General features: G+C 40.3%; 1 protein-coding gene across 2 annotated transcripts in view; it reads left to right on the forward strand.

The window, feature by feature from the left end:
• Positions 1 to 20927, forward strand: part of ROBO1 (roundabout guidance receptor 1) — a 633792-nt gene extending 612865 nt beyond the window's left edge. For both annotated transcript variants that reach the window (XM_068144423.1, XM_068144425.1), the window contains 5 exons: positions 2111 to 2520; positions 4702 to 4854; positions 16160 to 16468; positions 17817 to 18013; positions 19157 to 20927. In XM_068144423.1, coding sequence (XP_068000524.1) covers positions 2111 to 2520; positions 4702 to 4854; positions 16160 to 16468; positions 17817 to 18013; positions 19157 to 19171 — 1084 coding nt within the window. In that variant the 3' untranslated portion in view covers positions 19172 to 20927. The remainder of the gene's footprint in view (positions 1 to 2110; positions 2521 to 4701; positions 4855 to 16159; positions 16469 to 17816; positions 18014 to 19156) is intronic.
• Positions 20928 to 21290: the final 363 nt, after the last annotated feature.

Here is a 21290-nt window from a genome sequence, read left to right on the forward strand (position 1 = left end):
TGCTGGCATACAAAAGGAGTAGGCATTGGAGCAGCATTATGCAAACATGCATAAGCACCTAGAAACTGCCTGGCAAGTAGAAGGCTTGCTCAACAGAAAGATTCTGTCATCAAAAGTAGGGGCAGAAGTATCTAGGAGGATGTTGCAATTTAAACTCCTAGGCCATGCAGTTCACTCACTGAATGGAGTGAAAAAATCAAATGTGCATTTATTTTGTTCTTACAATGGTTAGGTCTGGCTTTGCTGAAAGTCTTGGAATTGGCAGTGACTACATTTGTCTTTTTTATCTTACTTTGTCAAACAGTGGTTGTTTTGTTGTTTTTTGGGTTTTTTTTTGTTTTGCTACACTCAGCTAAAAAAATATAAAATCACATAGTTGTGTTTGTTTGATTTGTAATGCTTGGCTGCCTACCTTTTCCATCTAACAGCACTGATATGACCTATGGCATTGCTGTTTAGGAGTTGGATGTACTGTTCTCAGCACCTATAGCCATTCTAGAAGGGAGATTTCTGTTTTGAATATGGTGTGAGAGTATTTTCTAATGAAGAATACTTTCTCTATGCTCTTCAGGAGTTTTGTAAATAGTGGTTTTGTAGTGAAAATAATGCCTAAAATACCATTTGTCATACTTTTTATTAGCTTTACCTTGCAGTTCTGCTGAATATTGTCTCAGTTTCCAATCAGAACCATGCATGATTCTGGTGGTGGTGATGTGCTATGATATTTCTCTGTCCAGTTATTGCTGGATGTGTAGCAAACTGAAACAGAAATCAGTGCTCTGCAAGAGAGGACAAAGAAGCAAAAAACTAAAGATTTACTGAGATAGCAGATGATGTCAGTATTAAAGTGAGAGCTGACATAGGAGGCGATGTCACTGTTGAAGCAGCAACCACTGCATCAGATAAAGTGAACAAAGTATTGTTAATTCTGTGTGCCCATGAACCAGCTGCTCCCAATTAGCCCATCCTTAAAGGTTGGCAGGCAAGCTATATTTTTCAAGAACCCTAACATATTTTGTAACCAGTTGGCTGTCTTCTAGTAACAAAACCTAGAGAACAGGAAGACTGGCAAATATATAACAAGGACAGCTGTCAGAAGAGCTTTAAATTAAGGCAGTTAAACTCTTCTGGACAAGGTCCCTTGTCAAAGGCAGGTAGAGATTCCCATGCAGCAATGGCTTCTGGGATTTGGGGGGAGGTTATTAAATGATAGTTGACTATATATCCCTAACTATCAATTTTTTTTTTATCCCCCATTCCATGCAGTATTTAATATAGCAAATGGCTCCAGGCTGCTCTTGCCACAAAGTATTATTGTTTTCTTTCAGAATATATAGATGTCCCCATCTATTAAAAAAATTACAATAAAGATTGTGTTTCCCTCCCAAAAGGGTGAGGATGTTAATGTATGAGAGCTACCATTTGTCAGTGATTTCAATATCTGAAGGGGACCTACAGAATGTTTAGAAGGGCTCGTAGTGGTAGGGTGAGGGGCAATGGTTATAAACTGCATCATGGTAGATCTAGGTTGGGTACAAGGAGAAAGTTCTTTACAATGAGAGTGATAAAATACTGGAATAGGCTGCCCTGGGATGTGGTTGAAGCCCCATTCCTGGAGACATTAAAGATCAGACTCAAGGTGGCCCTGGGCAGCCTGATGTAGTTAGAGGTGTCCCTGCTGACTGCAGTGTGATTGGACAAGATGACCTTTGAGGGTTTCTTCCAACCTGATGCAGGACAAGATGACCTTGGAGAGTTCCTTCCAGCCTGATGCAATTCGTGAATGAGCAGCTACATGCAAAATAAGCCAATTCTCATTAAAATCAGTGATTAAGGAACTGTGTTTAAAACACACACACACAAAAAAAGATCAGCTCTGTTTGTAGTTGATTTCAAACTGTTTAGCTTACAGTTCTGATTTACATCAAATATAAAAGCTAAAGAAGATACAAATAACAAACCACCAATGGTGAATCTTTCAGATATAAATGGTGTTGATTGAAAAAGGCAAGTCAAGCTTTTGGGGAAACACAGTACTTTAGTCAATCTGCCCTTTCCTCTGTCAATGTTATATGACTTCAGTTCTTTGTACCCCTGTATTTTAATACAGACGTCAAGCTGTGAGCCCTCCGCCCCCTCCAAGACCTATCTCCCCACCACATACCTATGGATATATCTCTGGGCCCTTGGTTTCTGATATGGATACTGACGCACCAGAAGAGGAAGAGGATGAAGCTGATATAGAAGTTGCCAAGATGCAGAACAGAAGGCTCCTTTTACGTGGCCTTGAGCAGACACCCGCCTCCAGCGTTGGGGATTTGGAGAGCTCTGTAACAGGGTCCATGATCAATGGTTGGGGTTCAGCCTCTGAAGAGGATAACATCTCAAGCGGGCGGTCCAGCGTCAGCTCTTCCGATGGATCGTTTTTTACTGATGCAGATTTTGCACAGGCTGTTGCGGCAGCTGCGGAATACGCTGGCCTGAAAGTAGCCAGGCGTCAAATGCAGGATGCAGCAGGAGGTGAGTTTGTCCTCTCTTTGATGGGAAAATGGAAAAAAAAGGACAGAACAAGAGGACACAGTCTCAAGCTGTGCCAGGGGAGGTTTAGGCTGGATGTTAGGAAGAAGTTCTTCGCAGAAAGAGTGATTGGCCATTGGAATGTGCTGCCCAGGGAGGTGGTGGAGTCACCATCACTGGAAGTGTTTAGGAAGAGACTGGATGGGGCACTTGGTGCCATGGTTTAGTTGACTAGATGGTGTTGGATGGTAAGTTGGACTCAGTGATCTCAAAGGTCTTTTCCAACCTGGTTAATTCTATTCTACTCTACTCTACTCTACTCTACTCTATTCTATTCTATTCTATTCTGTTCTGTTCTACTCTGTTCTATCCTATCCTATCCTATCCTATCCTATCCTATCCTATCCTATCCTATCCTATCCTATCCTATCCTATCCTATCCTATCCTATCCTATCCTATCCTATCCTATTTACAACCACTCTCTGCATTCCTGTTGCTTTCTGCATTCCTGTTGTTCTTACAACATTTAGAAATTCAGGGAAGGATGTTAATTTACATTAGTGGAAGAGTCAGAAAATGAGTTTTGGTGAAGCAGTTCTAAGAAATTGCTGCTTTACATTGTTTTTCATGAGTAATTCCTGATCTCTTGGTCTCAATGGTTATTGCCAAACCTCATCCCCAATGGTGGTTTTGCACCTAGGAAGGACTGAGAGAAAAAAACACCCAACCAAGCAAAGAGTTACAGAATTCCCAGTGTTTTCAGTCACTCTTCATGAGAGATTTAATCTCTTTGTATTGAAATGCCTGAATAAATAGTAAAACTTGAGGGTCCTGTTTTACCTGGACTTGAGAAGGAAAAAAAATGGTAATATAAATGTTCTCCATCTTATATTTTATTATCTTTAGGGAATAATGTATTAGAGAGATGAACAGGGTTTGTGTTGGTTTCATTATTTGACAGCTGTTATTAGTTGTGGTTTAGATTATAGACTACACATATGCAGCAAGGCCTTTTGCATACATTTCTGTTTTATCACATGAATCTTCACTGAGCATATGAATTATGATCTTTGAAATATTTTACAACATACTGATTACTGATACTGGGTATCAGTAACCTGACTAGGCCAGTGAATTTTGCTGTAGTCCAGCTATGGAAAAAAGAATACCGCAGAGTGGGATGTAGGCATCAAAGCAGAGTCATAAACGATTTGCCAATCAGTCCTATTAAACTGCCAAACCTGGTGAAGAGCTACTCTGTCACAACTGTGTCCACCCTGACTCCACAGATTTGCAACCTTCCTCCCATTTCTGATATCCTCTCCCAGTTAACGGTCCTTTGTTTCATTTCAACACAGCTGCTCATCATGACGAGTGAGAGGGGAGGTAATTTAGTAATTCAGGATGAAATCCTGGACGATTGAAGTAGGTGGCAAAACTCCCATTCGTACCCATGGGGCCAGGATTTTATCCACTTTAGACATATAAGGTCATATAAATATGTGTGTGTCAATTAGATGTATTTAGAAGAGATCTTTTTACATCCTCTTATTATTACAGGTGAATAATTTTACACTACTCGATTTCATCTTCTGCAGTGGTTTTTATGTGCTAATATTACCTGTACTGACTACAATTCCTAACAATGGGACACAGCTTATCTGCAAATAAGCTGTGATAAAATGCCAGTCATACATCCTCAGTGCACTCCTGGTAATTCACTCAAAGCGGTGGAGCGAGCCTCTGTACCCAAGACCTGCTGGTGCCTTCCTCTGCTTATGGCATGGGTGACCTCATGCTGGCCAAGCCAGGAGAGGTGAAACCCGTCTTGAAAGCTAAATGTTTTGTTGTTTCCAGAAAGTTGCAGAGAGCAGGAAGCCTGCTCCTGCTTTCCTGCTGATGGAGTTCACATTCCTGGGGCAGGAGCTACCAGATACCAATCAGTTGGATAATTTCTCTGCAGCTAAGCCAGCTTGCCTACTGATAGGCTAGCAAATGCTTCTGTTCAGTTACAGCTCACTCTAAAACTGATTACAGGAAGGGATGAGAGCTTTATTATTGTTCCAGCGGTGCATTTGCTAGGGAGTCTAATGTGGGGGGGGGAAAAAAAAAAGAGAGAAAGCATGAAATACCTTCTTTTAGATATGAAAAGAATAATAGTATTATTCTGTAACGTTTTCCAGGCCGTAGACATTTTCATGCATCACACTGTGCTAGACCCACCAGCCCTGTATCTACCGACAGCAACATGAGTGCTGTAGTAATACAGAAGGTCCGACCTGCCAAAAAGCAAAAACACCAGCCAGGACATCTGCGCAGAGAAGTCTACACAGATGGTGAGTCCACTGAAATGGGTGAAAACATCAGTGAACCTTTCTAAATGCGCATTCAGTGTGTGCGTGTGTGAAATTTTTCCACAGAGATAACATTGTGTTTCAGAATGGAGTGATTTGTGTTTCCTGTTGCTAAACACACTGAACAGATTAATCATTTTAAATGCCAGAGTTCCTTGATACTGTACATTGATGCTTCCACTTCAGAGCTTTGCACCTGTTTTCTATAGTGTCTTAATCGGCTAATTACTGTCATTATTTAAGAGCCCAGAAATAGTACAGTCGTTGCGAATAATATGTGGTTAGGATTAAAACCTTCATTCACACGCCCGACTATTAAAACCTTCAGAATGAGTATTTCCTGGGGAGGAAAAAAAAAAGAAAATACATAAAATAAATTACCATTCAAATGGTGGACAACACAAATCAATGGATTTTAATCCTGGCCGCAGCATTGTTGCAAGCGGTTACTTTGTGAGTAAAAGCAAAATCTAATCATCTTCTCTCGTGCCTTCACACACAATATCTACTCTTTCTGAAACGGTAGTGCTTGTATTCTCTGGGGAGTGTAGGAGGATAATGCAAACATTGTGATGTTGTCTAGAGAGAGCCTTTAATGAAAATGCCTCAGGTGGTGCAGCTTTTATTAAAGCACTACCTTCCAGTTTTATAAAACAACTGACAGGCTTTGTTGGAAATTCATGTAAGATAAATTCTCCGAGACTTAACCCATCTTGACAAGTTTGCTGAATTTGCTAACAGGGGGGAAGGGAAGGCAGGCATAGTTCCCCACCTCCTGGTTCTCTGCAACAACAATCTGATTAGGACTTTCATTACCAGTATGAAATTTTTCAAAGAGGGGCTTCATTTGCCATTATCATATGAAAGCCTAATATTATAGATCCTTATCCAGGGTTACAAGAAGGGAGTTTTGAGCCACTTCTCCCTGCGATTCCTGCCACTCGACAAAAAAATGTAATACAAAGCTCACAGCACGATGAACAGAGGTAATTTAGCAATGAGTGGTTGACCGTGCTATTATCTGTACTTTATTCTGAGTATTTTCTCTCACTACCATCTATCTGATATTAGGCTGCATTAAATACTGGCATGACACAGTGCACCTGGGCCTCTTGGCTTATGCCCAGGCCCCTTCTGTCAGTGAAACCGAGCTGTTGGAATATGATCTGATTTCTAGAGGTTATTACAGTGGTTTTGTGCATGTTTGCTTCTGTGAAAGGACAATACAAGGTGTAAATCCCTAAACTGTACCAGAAATGTTACATTTATGCGACACTTGTAATGGCATTTTGGTAAGATTTTATGGAGGTTTTATTGACTTTTATTCTCTTGAAGAGAATGCTTTTAACTGGATAAATGGCTGAGCATTAAACCTCCATACAAATACAACAGCTAAGACATCAGAAATAAAAGCTGAACAGGGGCTTGATGTGGTATTGTTTTTAAACCCAGGAATAAAATGGAGGTGGGCCTCTATTTGATGGCAGGGTTTCGTGAAGGCAATGATACGAAGTTAAGTCCTAGACCATAGTGGTTAGATATTGCAGTAGATTTGACAGCCATGATCGGTGTTTGTTTTGTGTTATAAAGCACCTGCTTACTTCAGCATATATTCTAATTAGATAAAAATTTCTGCTAACTTGTTTAGTGTTCAATACAGTGTGGTCATTCGGGGAACAGCAAATTATGGCTTTAATTTCTGCAGATCTAATCAAACCCGGTTCAAAGGTTGAAGGGCTTGTTTGGTTTTGATTTTTTTTTTTGAGATTTATTTCTTTCCCCCCCTTCAATTCATTTATGTAAGCATTATCTGTAACCCTGCTGAAGATTTCAACCATTTATTTTAATAGCCATATCTACTATATTGGCCCTCTAGCATTAGCTATGCAATAACATCTAGTAATTGTTTTCCTTAAGTGGAGAAAACCAATATGGGAACGTGAAAGAAACATTGAAGCACAACTGATCTTTCCCAGATTTACTGAGGTTTTACTATTGGCCTGATGTCAGACCACTACTTACCTTGTTTATAAAGGAGCACCTGGTACAGGGGAGATTTTTTCCTCATAGTGGATTAGCATATATGTGTTTGTAGTAGAGCAAAGCAAGTATTCTGAATTCAAGCATCTGTTGGTGGTTAGAAGCATTTGAATAAATACTGAAATCAAAATAAATCTAAATAAGCATATATCAGTATAAATCTATAAATAAATATAAAGGTATTGCTTTGTTTCTTTCTCAGCCTTGTAAAATGGAATTTGTTTTCACAAAGAAAGAATTTTATACTGCCCCCAAATTAATATTTGGAATTACTAAATCAGTATTTGCTGGCAGTTTCATGAAAGACCAATGTCATTAACAGCATAGAATTAACCAGGTTGGAAAAGACCTTCGAGATCATCGAGTCCAACCTATCATCCAACACCATCTAATCAAACAAACCATGGCACCAAGTGCCTCATCCAGTCTCTTCTTAAACACCTCCAGTGATGGTGACTCCACCACCTGCCTGGGCAGCACATTCCAATGGCCAATCTCTCTCTCTGGGAAGAACTTTCTCCTCACCTCCACCTTAAACCTCCCCTGGCACAGCTTGAGACTGTGTCCTCTTGTTCTGCTGCTGGATGCCTGGGAGAAGAGACCAACCCCCACCTGGCTACAGCCTCCCTTCAGGTAGTTGTAGACAGCAATAAGGTCTCCTCTGAGCCTCCTTTTTTCCAGGCTAAACAGCTCCCTCAGCCTCCCCTCACAGGGCTGTGCTCCAAACCCCTCCCCAGATTTGTTGCCCTTCTCTGAACACATTCCAGCAACTCAACATCTTTCCTCCTGGATTACAGGGGAACTATGCTGCTCCCTGACTCCATCTGTCAGCTCAGGAGGCCAGTTGTCTGGAAGACAACCTATCTTGCTATTAAATATTGAGGCAAAAATGGTGTTATGTACCTCTACCTTTTCCTCATCTTTAGTTACTATATTCCCTTCCATATCCACCAAGGAGTGGAGGTTGTCCTTGCCCCTCCTTTTGCCATTAATATATTTATAAAAACATTTATTGTTGTATCCTTTGGCACAGCCCATTCCTGCACCTTCAAGATTTCTTTCTTGAAGTGGGTCCAGCCCTCCTGGACCCCTTTGTTTTTAAGGGATATTTCCCAACGTACCTTCTGAGTTAGTTACTTAAATAATCTGAAGTCTGCCCTCTGGAAGACTAGAGTGGAGGTCTTCTTGCTGCCCCTCTTAGCTTGGCTGCATATTGAAAACTCAATTATCTCATTGTCACTGGAGCCCAGACAGCCTCCAACCACCACATCTCCCACCAGCCCTGCTCTGTTTGTAAAAAGAAGGTCAAGCAAAGCCTTACCCCTGGTAGGCTCACGCAGCAGCTTGCATAAGCTGTCCTCTATACACTCTAAGAATCTCCTAGACTGCCTCCTCTCTGCTGTGTTTAGTTCCCAGCAGATATCTGGCAGGTTAAAATTGCCCACAAGGACAAGGGCTGGTGATCTTGAGACAGCCTTTAGCTGCCTATAAAATAATTCATCAACCTCTTCATCCTGGTTGGGTGGTCTATAACAGACTCCAAGCAGGATGTCAGCCTTGTTGGCCTTCCCTCTAATTCTCACCCACAGGCACTCAACTTGATCATCCTTAATCTCTAGTTCCATGGTGTCTAGAGCCTCCCTGATGTACAGGGCCACCCCTCCACTCATTCCCCCTCACCTGTCCCTCCTGAAGAGCCTGTAGCCATCAATTACAGTGCTCCAGTCTTGTGAGTCATCCCACCACATTTCTGTGATGGCAACTACTACATCATAACTTTCCTGCTGTAACAAGGCTCCCAGCTCCTCTTGTTTGTTACCCATACTGCGTGCATTACTGTACACGCACTTCAGCTGGGCTGCTGGTTTCACTTCTGACTCCAGCTTACATGATTAGTTGACAGAAAGGATATATAAATAAATTCTTTGCAGAAATGGTTGAAAATTATGAACACTATCAGCAGCAATATGTGTAAGTTGGAAAAATGGCTTTGTTGGTTTTTCTCTTTATACAGCAACATTTCTGAAAGAGGTTGGTATTTATGAAAGTGTGTTTGCTGCTAATGCAGCAGTAAAAGCTCTACTATTACTCTTTGTGAGACTAGAACAGAGTAGACCAGAGAGCAGTCTCCTCTGTTTATCATCTACTATCCTACAAGTAGTCACAATTTTGTATTTTCTGCTAACTTTGGCTCAAATCAGCTTCTGCTTTACGTGGAACAGGATTTTATCTTAGGCTTTTTGTTCCTTGACAGTCATCCAGGCAGTGAAGTGTTCTCCATATTTGTTGCTAAAAATCTTTTCTCAGTAGGTGGTAAGGATTAAAATGTATGAATTTTTAATTGCTCTTCATCTAGCCTTTTAGAGACTTAACTACTAGGAGTGCATTACAAGAACCAAATAACAGATGTATCCTCCTTCTCAACATTGCCTGACCTACTTACATACTTCATTTAAGAAACCAAATTTTAAAAGCATAGTTTTGTCTTTTCTAAAATGATATATATGGAGGTTTCTTCTGAACTGCCTTGAACTGCTTTGTTAGTAGTCACAAGCCCTCAGAATTGTAACAATTTAGATTAAAAGGATAGAAGTAGTTTGCCATTGAGACAGTAGAAATTACTCTATTGACAGTTCACACATGATTTTAGATCCAAATTTAAGTTCAGTAAGGGCAAGTGTAGAGTCTGCACCTGAGGAGCAATAACCCTGTGCACTAGTACAGGTTGGAGGTTCACCTGCTGGAAGGCAGCTCCGTGGATAAGAACATGGGAGTCCTGCTGAGCAAGTTAACCATGTGCCAGCAGTGTGAACTTACGACCAAGAAGGCCAGTTGTATCCTGTGGTGTGTTAAGAAAGGTGTGACTAGAAGGTCGAGGGAGGTTCTTCTCCCACTCTTCTCTGCCCTAGTAAGGCCACATCTGGAATACTGTGACCGGTTTTGGACTCCCCAGTTCAAGACAAGGAACTACTGGACAGAATCCAACAAAGATGATTAGGGCCTGGGGGGCTACAAAGATGATTAGGGACAGAAGCATCTCTCTTAGGAGCAAAGCTTGAGGGACCTGGGGCTGTTTAGCCTGGAGGAGAGAAGGCCAAGAAAGGATCTTATCAATGCTTAGAAATGTCAAAAGATGTTAAGAGGATGGATCCAGGCTCTTTTCAGTGATGCCCAGTGACAGGACAAGGGGCAAAAAGGACAAAGTAAAGCACAGGAAGTTCTACTTAAACATAAGGAAAAAGCTTCTTTGTTTTGATGGGTGGAACAGGCTGTGTAGAAAGGCTCTCCTCTGGAGACTTTCAAACCCCACCTGGACATGTTCCTGGGCAAGGTGATCTAGGTAAACCTGCTTTAGCAGGGGAAATGGACTGGGTGAACCCCAGAGGTCCCATCCATTGTCTTGTCATTCTGCAATTCTTTTGTCATATTGCTGAATGACAATGGAAAAAAAACCAATCATAGGTAACTGATAGAGACTGTAACTGCATTATTTAGCTGTGTTATAAATGACACAATTAAGCTGAATTTCTCAAAAAAGGCACCTTAATATCTGCTGACTATTTCCTCAAAGTTTCACTGTGAAACCTTGAGCCATAATGTATGGCATCATCGTTTGTACTTCTGTCCCCCTCTGCTGTGCACAAATTTCAGTGAGGTAAAATACAAACAGGAATGCAGGTCTTACCTTGGCTGAAAAACAGCTGGTTATTGAGTCATCATAATTTTCAGATACTTGCACACTTTGCAGTCCTTCCTTCTGATTCCACTGTGAGATACTTGTAAATGTTTGTTTCTGAGTGAGGTTTTGTGGGGTGAAAATTGCTGTGATGAAAGTGTTGCATAAATGCACATACGAGCAAAACAGCCTACATCCCAACAACCCACTACTGTTGCAGATCATACTGAGTTTCACTCTATCTGGTTATTCAACCAGATACTGTGTACAGTTTGAGCCATGTTTCTTGGAAGATAAAGCCTGAAAATGACCAGTGTGTGAATATAGTAGCTGAGGTTATGATGTCTGTAGGAATCTTAAGTGATCCTAAAGCTTTACTGGGTGAGGAGCAAGCTTGAGTTTTGTATGCCTGCATAAACATGAAATAGGGAAAAAAAATGAATCACTTTGTATCTTCTGCAGTTTTGCATCAAATCTGCAGCTCTGCTGTTTTCTTTAGGGTATGACTGTAGAGATCTACAGCCTCATAGAGCTTCCAAGAGAGAGTTGCCTAATAAGACTTACTTCCCTCATTTGCCACTACTTATGATTCATCTTTTTTTTCTGCTTATTTGTGTTTTTTCCACTTCAGTGCCAAACTGACTTAGCAGATTATTCTTCCCCACTGGTGGTTTGCTTCTCCCATGATTCCTGTATATGTTCTCATTTAGAAAATCATCATCACTCCTTTCAAATGACACATGTGTAAGGTTTCCCCTGTAGACCGTGCTAGGAAATGACATCCATTAATTGTTTGAGTTACGTGGGCAGCAACAGTAATACACAGACTGGAACGAAGCACGTGAGCACAGCTGACCTTTAACAAATACCCCTGAATTCTTTATATGGGTTTGATGTTGCTTTGTGAGTTATTTTGTATTCCTTGCAATGGAAGCTTCCATTTTGCTTTTAATAAGAAGTATGACAGTTTGTACTTGAGGAAGCAGATTGAATCTGGATTTTCTCTGTGATCTCAGCTGTTAAAATAAATACCACAGGGGTGTAATAGTGTTGACCTCTGAATTGTTTTTTTTTCCACTATAAAGGGCTCTTCTCAGTGAGGAGTACTGTGCTATAATGAAGATTTTTATAGTTTCCCTGCAGGTTGCAAAACTGTAAAGTGAATATCATTTTTCTTTACTTATTACTGTACCATAAAGCTACTGCTGTTTCACAAAAATGTTTATATCAGGGCATCTTTCCTTCCAGCAGTCAAAATTTAACATTGCTTTGTTCATTGTCCTTTGTAGGGTTCTTGAATAAATACTTCAGTCCAAGTTGTACTTTGTAGGCTACATGCAAGATGCTGTCCTTCCCATTGGTATTCAGACAGTGCACTGCTGTGTCACAGCTGCTGGAGACTGATTCCAAGGGTGACTGAAAAGGCTGATATTAAGTACCTACACTCCCTTTACATTGGCAGGCTCCACACAGGGGCTGTTCGGTGCTCTGATAACTTAGTACAGTGGGTGGGGAATGTGAGACACAAGATACTGCATGAACACCTGTGGTTCCAGAAGCCTACTCTTCTGAGTTTGAGTATCTTCATCCACTTCTGATTCAGTATGTCCTTTTCTGAGAGAAGACATGTTGTAAGTAGGAAGATTTCCTCAGAAAGGAAGATATTGTTTGAATCTCCACAGGATAATACAATGTTGATATTGTTTTGTTAAATCTTGACCAAGTTGTATAATCACTAGAACCATCACTATCTTTAGCCTTGTTTTTGAAGAACAGTTTTGCCTGATAAACTTGGGCCTAGATCTGACATGTCTGTTGCACTAGGCTTTCTAGAATAGAATAGAATTAACCAGGTTGGAAAAGACCTTTGAGATCCTCAAGTCCAACATACCATCCAACACCATCTAATCAACCAAACCATGGCACCAAGTGCCTCATCCAGTCTCTTCCTAAACACCTCCAATGATGATGACTCCACCACCTCCCTGGGCAGCACATTCCAATGGCCAATCACTCTTTCTGTGAAGAACTTCTTCCTAACATCCAGCCTAAACCTCCCCTGGCACAGCTTGAGACTATGTCCTCTTGTTCTGGTGCTGGTTGCCTGGGACAAGAGACCAACCCCCACCTGGCTACAACCTCCCTTCAGGTAGTTGTAGACAGCAATAAGGTCTCCCCTGAGCCTCCTCTTCTCCAGGCTAAGCAACCCCAGCTCCCTCAGCCTCTCCTCATAGGGCTTGTGCTCCAGACCTCTCACCAGCTTTGTTGCCCTTCTCTGGACACCTTCCAGCAAACATGCCACATGCAACGGTGAGTTCAGGGGCAGACTTCATGGTATGTTTTCACCTAGTTCTTGAATTATAAGACATTATATAACTCTTCAGACCAATGACTTTTGGAACAAGTATTGACACTTAAGATTGCTTAAGGCCGTGGGGCCTTGTGATGCAAACATTCAAACTTGTAGGCACATAATGATTTAAGTATCTACGGGACTGGGCAATGCAGTGAAAGTGGCTTGGTTCACTCAGTGGTGGCTGGGAGCTCAGGATATTTTTAGAGGAGAGAGGCTGAATGATGCTCTAATGTCTGGAGTTACAGTTTCATTGCTAAGGTTTTGTATTGGACAGAGGTAACCTTGGTAAACCATGTTTAAACCCTTAGGGATAACAAGGGAATCAGAAGTTGCCTCCCCATTTTACAGCGCTCTCTCAAGTAAGTCAGTCTGGTCCATTGCACACAGCTCTGCCTATATTCTTACTTTTTACTGTAATATTTCCCACTCCATAAATAAAATACTGTTGGTTCAGCCACTAGTATATCCAAGTTTCCATCTAATTATGCCTTTGTAAGTTTTTGAAGTAACTGCTTTTCCTTAAAAGATGTCTGCAAATGGTGTTAAGTAGGTCCTTAAAATTGCCTCAGTATTCAATTCTTTACCTTTCGGTAATCTTTAAAATTGATGTTCCTCAAACTGCTGCAGTTGGAGAAACAAACTGCCTTACACAAATTGCAAGGAATAAAAAGTCTGTTGTCCACCTTGTTCTTAGTTAAGAGGAACAGAAGGAAACAAATTTCTGGTCAAATGGATTTGGTCTCTTATTCAAGCCATATTAGAACAAGGAGACATTTTCTTGGTTGCTTGGGGGCCTTTTTTGTGTCGGTTTGTTGTGGGGTTTTTCCCACTCCCCCCAGCCCCTTTTCCCTCCCCCCCAAAACAGTGAAGCTAATGCAACAAGAATGGTGTTACAGGTCTTATTTACCTGATGTCCAACTTTAGGTAATGTGCTTTATGACATCTTGATTCCACTTCAGGCAACTGATAAAATTTCCAGTCTTGTTTAAAACAGGTCAAGTGCAATTCCAAGTTAAGTCAGCAGTTTAACAGATACCCACTGAGCTTGCACAGAGCACTGACTGCTGTGCACTACACCTTTCTGTAGGGACAGATCAAGACAGGTGTGTTTTCACAGAATCATTCAGGTTGGAAAAAAACCTGGGATCATCAAGTCCAACCATTAGCTCTACTCTACAATGTTCACCCCTAAAACATATCCCCAGGCAACCTTTAAACACATGCAGGGTAGGTGACTCAACCACTTCCCTGGGCAGCCCATTCCAATGCCTGACCACTCTTTCCATGAAATTTTTTTTCCTAATGTCCAGTCTGGACCTACCCAGTCACAGCTTCAGGCCATTCCCTCTTGCTCTATCACTAATTACCTGTGAGAAGAGACCAGCACCAACCTCTCCACAACATCCTTTCAGATATTTGCAGAGAACAGTGAGGTCTCCCCTCAGCCTCCTCTTCTTCAGACTAAACAGCCCCAGCTCCTTCAGTCACTCTTCCTAAGATTTATTCTCCAGGCCCTTCACCACCTTTGTTGCTTTCCTGTGCAGTCACTCCAGCACTTTGATATCTCTCCTGTATTGAGGTGCTCAAAACTGGACATAATACTCGAGGTGTGGCCTCACCAGTGTCAAGTACAGGGGGGACAATCACCTCCCTACTCCTGCTGGACACTTTAAAACTTCTCATAAAAGCTCTTTCCATATCTGCCTTATTCAGGAGTACTGCCTTTAGTCTTGGCCAAATTTAGTTAATTTTCAGTGGAAACATTCTCTTGAACAGATTGTGAATTAGCTGTATATAGAGCGATGCCGTTTGAAATGCACAGCTGCTCCCAAGAGTTTTGCAGAGGCAGAAGATGAGTGCACACTGTTCTAAAATGCTGAAGTTACATTTTTAATGGTGCTGTTATTTATGGGGTTTTTTTTAGCAATCTCACTTGAAAATATTAATCTCAGAAGTATCTTCCTCATTTTTCAAACATGTTGTTCTCTTATATGCTTGTGGTTTGTTCCTACAGCTTTCCTGTGAACAGCTTTTGTACTATCACTTCCTTGTTTGACTTACATGTTTGTTTTTCCCCTTCACTTCTTGTATTCCACAGATCAGTATTGTATCCTGACGAATAGTTTACACATTCTAGGTTTAAGTCTTAATGCAGGAACACAAAAATTTAACTGAGTAAAATACATGTACCCTTTATAAGTCCTACTTTAAAATGTAAACAATTTTACAAACTCTCAAGCCGTGTTAATTTAAGGAGATAAGTTCTTACATGGGTTTTTTTTTTTGGTTAGTTGGTTTTGGGGTTTTGGGCTTGGTGTGGGGTTGGGGTTTGATTGATTGATTGATTTGTTCTTCCTGGGAGCTTGTTACCTCATTGATTGACTGGATTTCTTTTATATCTCATGATATACTCACAGACATCAAGGCTATGTATTTTTGATACACCTATTGTTTTGAAAGAAGGATGGGATGGGATGGGATGGGATGGGATGGGATGGGATGGGATGGGATAGGATAGGATAGGATAGCTATCCTTGAAAAACAAAACAATCATAGTCCCTCCAGGACCATCTTGGAATAGAATATAAGTAGAGTAGAGTAGAGTAGAGTAGAGTAGAGTAGAGTAGAGTAGAGTAGAATAGAATAGAATAGAATAGAATAGAATAGAATAGAATAGAATAGAATAGAATAGAATAGAATAGAATAGAATAGAATAGGACAGGACAGGGCAGGGCAGGGCAGGGCAGGACAGGACAGGACAGGACAGGACAGGACAGGACAGGACTTGACCTGACCAGGTTGGAAAAGACCTTGAATGTAACCTTAAGCAACTATAGCACAAGCTGCTAAGTTAGCAAAAATTGTAAATATCAGGAAAAATATGTTAATATCTTTCACTCTGTGTCGATATCCCTAACTGATGTAATAATATAATTAATTTATTACCTCTTTTTGATACAATTTTAAAGTAAACCTTGTGATTTGAAAAGACAATGAAAGCTCTTTGCTTTGCATTTTTTAAAGCTCATGCTTTGTAACAGTACCCATCATCAGATGTAATAGTAGCAGAGTACTTCTAGACATGGAGAGAGAAAGGCAGAGGGGAGGATGAAAGTAAATAGGACATCTTTTTGTTCAGTTCAAGTTAAATGTTATTTCTCACTTTCACTGGTGCATGATGTCATTGTAATTATTATTCTTTCTCGACTTTGTAGACTTGCCACCCCCTCCTTTGCCACCTCCAGCTATAAAATCACCAACCATCCAGTCCAAATCCCAGCTGGAGGTGCGGCCGGTCATGTTGCCAAAACTTGCTTCTATAGAAGCGAGGACAGACAGGTCTGCGGAAAGGAAAGGAGCAGGTTACAAGGGGAGGGACGGGCTGGATGCGCGGCAGCATTCAGATGTGCGGACAAACGCGGGAGAGCGGAGAGAATGCCAGGAGCAGCAGAACGATGGGAAACTGCGAGGAAACAAAGCACCAAAACGAGAAGGCACACCAGCAAAAACTCATCTTCTTCAAGGTTACTTTTCATGCTCTGAGTTTACTGAAGTATTGGGTGTCGATGATGGGGAACAGGCCGGCTTTCTTCAGCTCTCATGCTGCTGGAGTGCTTGAAATCAGATCTGCTGAATTCTGACCATTTATTATAATTTCATAGTGCTAATACAGGTTATGTTGCAGGTTCTCACTAGGGTAAAACTTAGCTGTTCCATATACCAACATGCATTAAAGCTAATGCTGATGAACCCTTAACTGTAATATTCCTCAAGAATTGTAAGGGTTGATGCACTTGCCCCTACCATACATTTATAGTCTAATTATATTTAACCTATCTAATAATAGTCTAATTCATAAGGGAGGTGACTGAATTCAGATAGTTGATCTGTAAGTCACATGTTTAACTTTTAGAATAGAATAGAATAGACCAGACCAGACCAGGTTGCAAGAGACCTTCAACATCATCCAGTCCAACCTATCATCCAACACTACCTAATCAACTAACCCATGCAACCAAGCACCCTGTCAAGTCTCCTCCTGAACACCTCTGGCACTTGGCCCATTTTTTCCAATTTATAAAGGAGAAAGGGGACAGAAAGGTACCTGTTCCTTTTTGAAAACTAAGAAAGCCATAGAAGTAATGCATTAGGTATACATGCTGACTGATATGGCATTATATCAACCAGGTATGATCAGTGTAATCTCTTGTATATGGAAACTGCTAAGGTTACTAATTAATGGCACATGATTAATGAAATCTGCCAAGCGTTCACTAAGGCTTTTAACACAGATTCATACTTGGTCATTTCTTCCTATAGGTATCCAGGGTCAGTATTGCTTAAATGAGCACATTAGGAAGAGGTTGGTTATGGTGGATTACTCTAGAGAAAATTTATTAGAAGGTTACTTTAGAAGGTAGTGCTTGAATTGTAAAACTTGCCAACTGATTTTGTCTCAAACGCAGTCTGAGAAATGCACGGTCTAATGTTTAGTAAGAATGAGCTCCTTGTGAGTACCATGCACATATTGTCATCTCCTCCTTCTCAGTCATGAACAATATAATAGAAGGAGGTTCTTTTTCTTGATTTTCCTGCAGAACATAAGGCAAGTATCGTAAATTACAATGACACGGACAGTAATCATGAATTAGGTTTTCTGTGCTGAACGTTACTATGTGAATGCTATAAATTCCCTGGAGAAAGCTTCTCTAATACTATGATGGGAACAATGTATTTCATATTAATGTCAGGCATCACTTTTAACCCACTGAGAATCATAAAAAGTAAAATAAATCAACTGCATGCTGAAATTTTAGGACCACAGTATCTCTGGGCTTGTAAACATAACAGAGTGTATATTTAATTATACAGAGGACATCCTACCGTATTCTAGACCCACGTTTCCAACATCAAATAATCCTAGAGATCCCAGCTCCTCCAGCTCTATGTCATCAAGAGGATCAGGAGGCAGACAGAGGGCCGATCAAGCAAATATAACACGAAGGAATGTTGCAGAAATGCAAGTACTGGGAGCGTATGAACAAGAAGAGGAAGAAGAAGAGATGGAGGTAACTGCTGTTATACTACTGAACATTAACTAGTAGTACTCACTCCTAGTCAGTAAGGCTATTTTCTGTGCTTAGACAGGGTGTCAAGAAAAAACACTTTTGAATGAGAAATATTTCTCTTCAGACAAATTAGTTCATTTATGACCAATCCAAGAAAGTGGACTTGAAGATTGTATCAAAATGTGGTGGTGAGAGAAGGCTCAGTTCTCCCTCCCCCACAAAGAAAGAAACCACAGCTAGCTCAGTCGGAGAAGCAAAGGATATGAGCTATATTTACAAGCAGGATGAAATGCAGTTAATATATACACAATATACAATATTTACAATATATACAGAAATACACAGCAAAGAAAGTAATACAGAACAAAACTCCCTCCTCTGGCCAGAGGAGGGTTCCCCCCTGTACCCCCTCTCTCCCCCTACCTCCCTTTTTTCCCAAAAAGGGTTAGAGAGAGAGAGAAAGGTAATTAATAAGGATGAAGTTTTGTTAGGCTTCAAAGTGCATGCAAGGATTAGTCCTCTTATCTGTTATCCAAGGTCAGCTCCGGCTAGTTGCTCAGAAGCAGACAGGCTGGAAAGGCAGAACAGACCGGAACAGAGACTCAAACTGAACTAAGAGTTCATTTTACCTATCTACCAATGAAATTCGTTTAGACCTATCTTTGTTTTCAAAATACTCAGCCAGTGTGTTCCAGCAACTGTCCCTTTCTTAAAGGCCCAGCCTCAAACGGTCACACAAAAACATAAACAGGTAATATTTACCATAGTATAACTGTGACCACACTAAAACCCATGGAACACAAGTTATAGAAATACAGGATTTAAATTTCAGAAGTGAGAGTAAAGAACTAAAGCATCTAAGAACACCTTGACATGGCCTTTCACATTTTTTGGCAGCTCATGATTCTGGTTTTTATTAGGTATTAAGGCATTTGTTTTCTTTTCTGCCTTACGATATTCATTCAGTTTGAATCCTGATGGTGGAAAGAGTGCGGAGCACGCAGTCACGTTGCTGCATGTCATTAAAAGTTGTAATTATTATGTAAAGCTAACAAATCTCTAAGAGCTATGGGAAACAAATTTGAAACAATAAAATCAAACATGTAGTCATTTACTTTTCTTGTTGTTTGTTTTTTAATACAGGAAACAGAAAGCTGAAGACAACAACATGTACTGTAACAGGCTTTTAAAAATCTAATCAGTAAAAAACAAAAATCACTTAAGATGCCTCAAGTCTGATGATGTTTGACGCCAGAAATAATGTTCAGTGCAATCAGAGTGTACAATTTTTCATGTTTTCTTCATACCATCAGAATGCTGTTTTTTATTTTTCTCTTCCTTTGTAAACCCTCCTTATTAGGAACAGCCTATTCCATAATGCCAAGTGCATCACCTTCACTGCCCAAGAAGGCAGGTAAGCTGCTCTCTTTGGGTACTTGGGCCATCTGCTGCTTCAGGAGTAGAACAGACGGGGGATTCCAGAGCCTGGGATCCCAAGGTTTCTCCCCAGTCAGGCAGTGCATACTACACTGCTGGTGCACCAGTGAGCCAATTAATAACCTTGCAAGTGATACAGCATTGATTAAAAAGATCCCCAAAGTGAACATCGTGCAGAACATTCCTTTATTCTGGGGGTTTCACTGTAGTCTGCTGTTAGTGCAAACGGTATCTTGCAATCTCGATACAGACTGCATGTCGTTTTCTGTCAGTCTCTTGCTACCTTTTTGCAGATGATACAGTTTTACAAATGCAGGTAAAATTTATTTGGGATGATGTGGCTCTTATTGTAAATAGGTACTCATTTCCAGTCCCCTGTGGTACTTTGATTTGCCTTCTCATTTTCATCATTAACTACATTCTTATTAAAAATGTCCTTTGGGATAGGCAGGAGGTAAGCCAACATGATTGCTGTTTGCCTAACTGTGGCATGAGCAAGTTTATCTAAAACTCTTCCTAATTTTCAGCTTCAATAATGCTTGGATGCTTGTGGAAATAGGCAGGAAAATCGGTGGACATTTTTAATAACGATGGGGTAACATCATTAACTGTTACTGGCCCAAATCTCAGACCTCTACTTGTGTCAATTCACCTTAAAGAAGAAGTGCCACTTAAAGAAGTTTTCTTTGATCTTGGCAATTAATTTTTTTTTGTAATGCACTGCTTATTCTTGTTTGTTTTTTTTTTTTGTTGGTTTTAAAAGCACAATCACTAAACTTTGTTTGTAAACCATTGTAACTATTAACCTTTTTCTTCTTTTGTTGTTGTCCTATTGAAAATGTTAAGCGATCGTTTGGGGTATTTTTCATCTTTTTGTTAATGCTCTATGTTTGTATTTGGAATATTTGAATGATGACAGATGGGAAAGTAACAAAGCTAAGCGTGGGCCATAATCAAAACACTTCTCACTTTTCCTGGATTTACAGAAAGTTCCCAGTTTTAGCCGTGGCCTCTCTCAACCTTGGATTGTCATTGAAGCCGAAACAGAGGCGTTAGTCGCATTGGGTTTGCCAAATGATGTCCTCTGTCTGTAGATTTTATGACCTTTTTTGGGTTGTTTTTTTTTTTTTGTAATTATAAAAAAAAATCCTTTGTCATTGGTGCTAATGAAAAAAAAAAATGTGTGTTTGTTTATTGAGAGCTATCAGGACTAGCCCCAATGGAAAAGAAAAATAGGAAAAAAAAAAGAGTGTTTTGGTGTTTCCCGAGGACTGAAATTTTTCATTTAGCTGATTTTTAAAGAAGGGTTCCATAGAAAGGGTGTGCAGTACTAAAGGAACAATCCATGTGATTAATGTTTTCATTATGTTCATGTAAGAAACCTCATATTTTAGCCATAATTTTGCATACTGAGGATTCAATAATCAGAAAAGTAATTTTTTTGTCACATTATTTATTAAAAATGTTCTCAAATACATCACCTTTCTTGTGTTGTTTCTTGTGTTCCCTAAAATGTAGTTTTAGGGACAGCTCTGACCTTGTTTGGGATTGTAAGGCTCAGTCTCTTCCACTGAAATCATGCCGTTACAGTAGCACGAGCAAAGAGGGGAGCTGGATTCAGCCTAAGGTTTTACATAATTACAATTAATTGCCTTAAAGATCTGATTTCTGGGTGCTTCATGAACTGTGATAACACAAACATCTCTTAGCCTGCCAATTTCCAGAGAGAGATGATGAAGAAAATCTGTAACAACAAAAGCATTCACCTCAGGGGTGAGATACATTTGTTACAAAGGGAGTAAGATCCAAATATGGGAAGGGAATTAATATTATGAGTGCT

Source organism: Melanerpes formicivorus, unplaced genomic scaffold (assembly GCF_026170545.1).
Source record: "Melanerpes formicivorus ecotype bairdi unplaced genomic scaffold, bMelFor1.0.p_v2 SCAF_11, whole genome shotgun sequence".
Classification (NCBI taxonomy): Eukaryota; Metazoa; Chordata; class Aves; order Piciformes; family Picidae; genus Melanerpes; species Melanerpes formicivorus.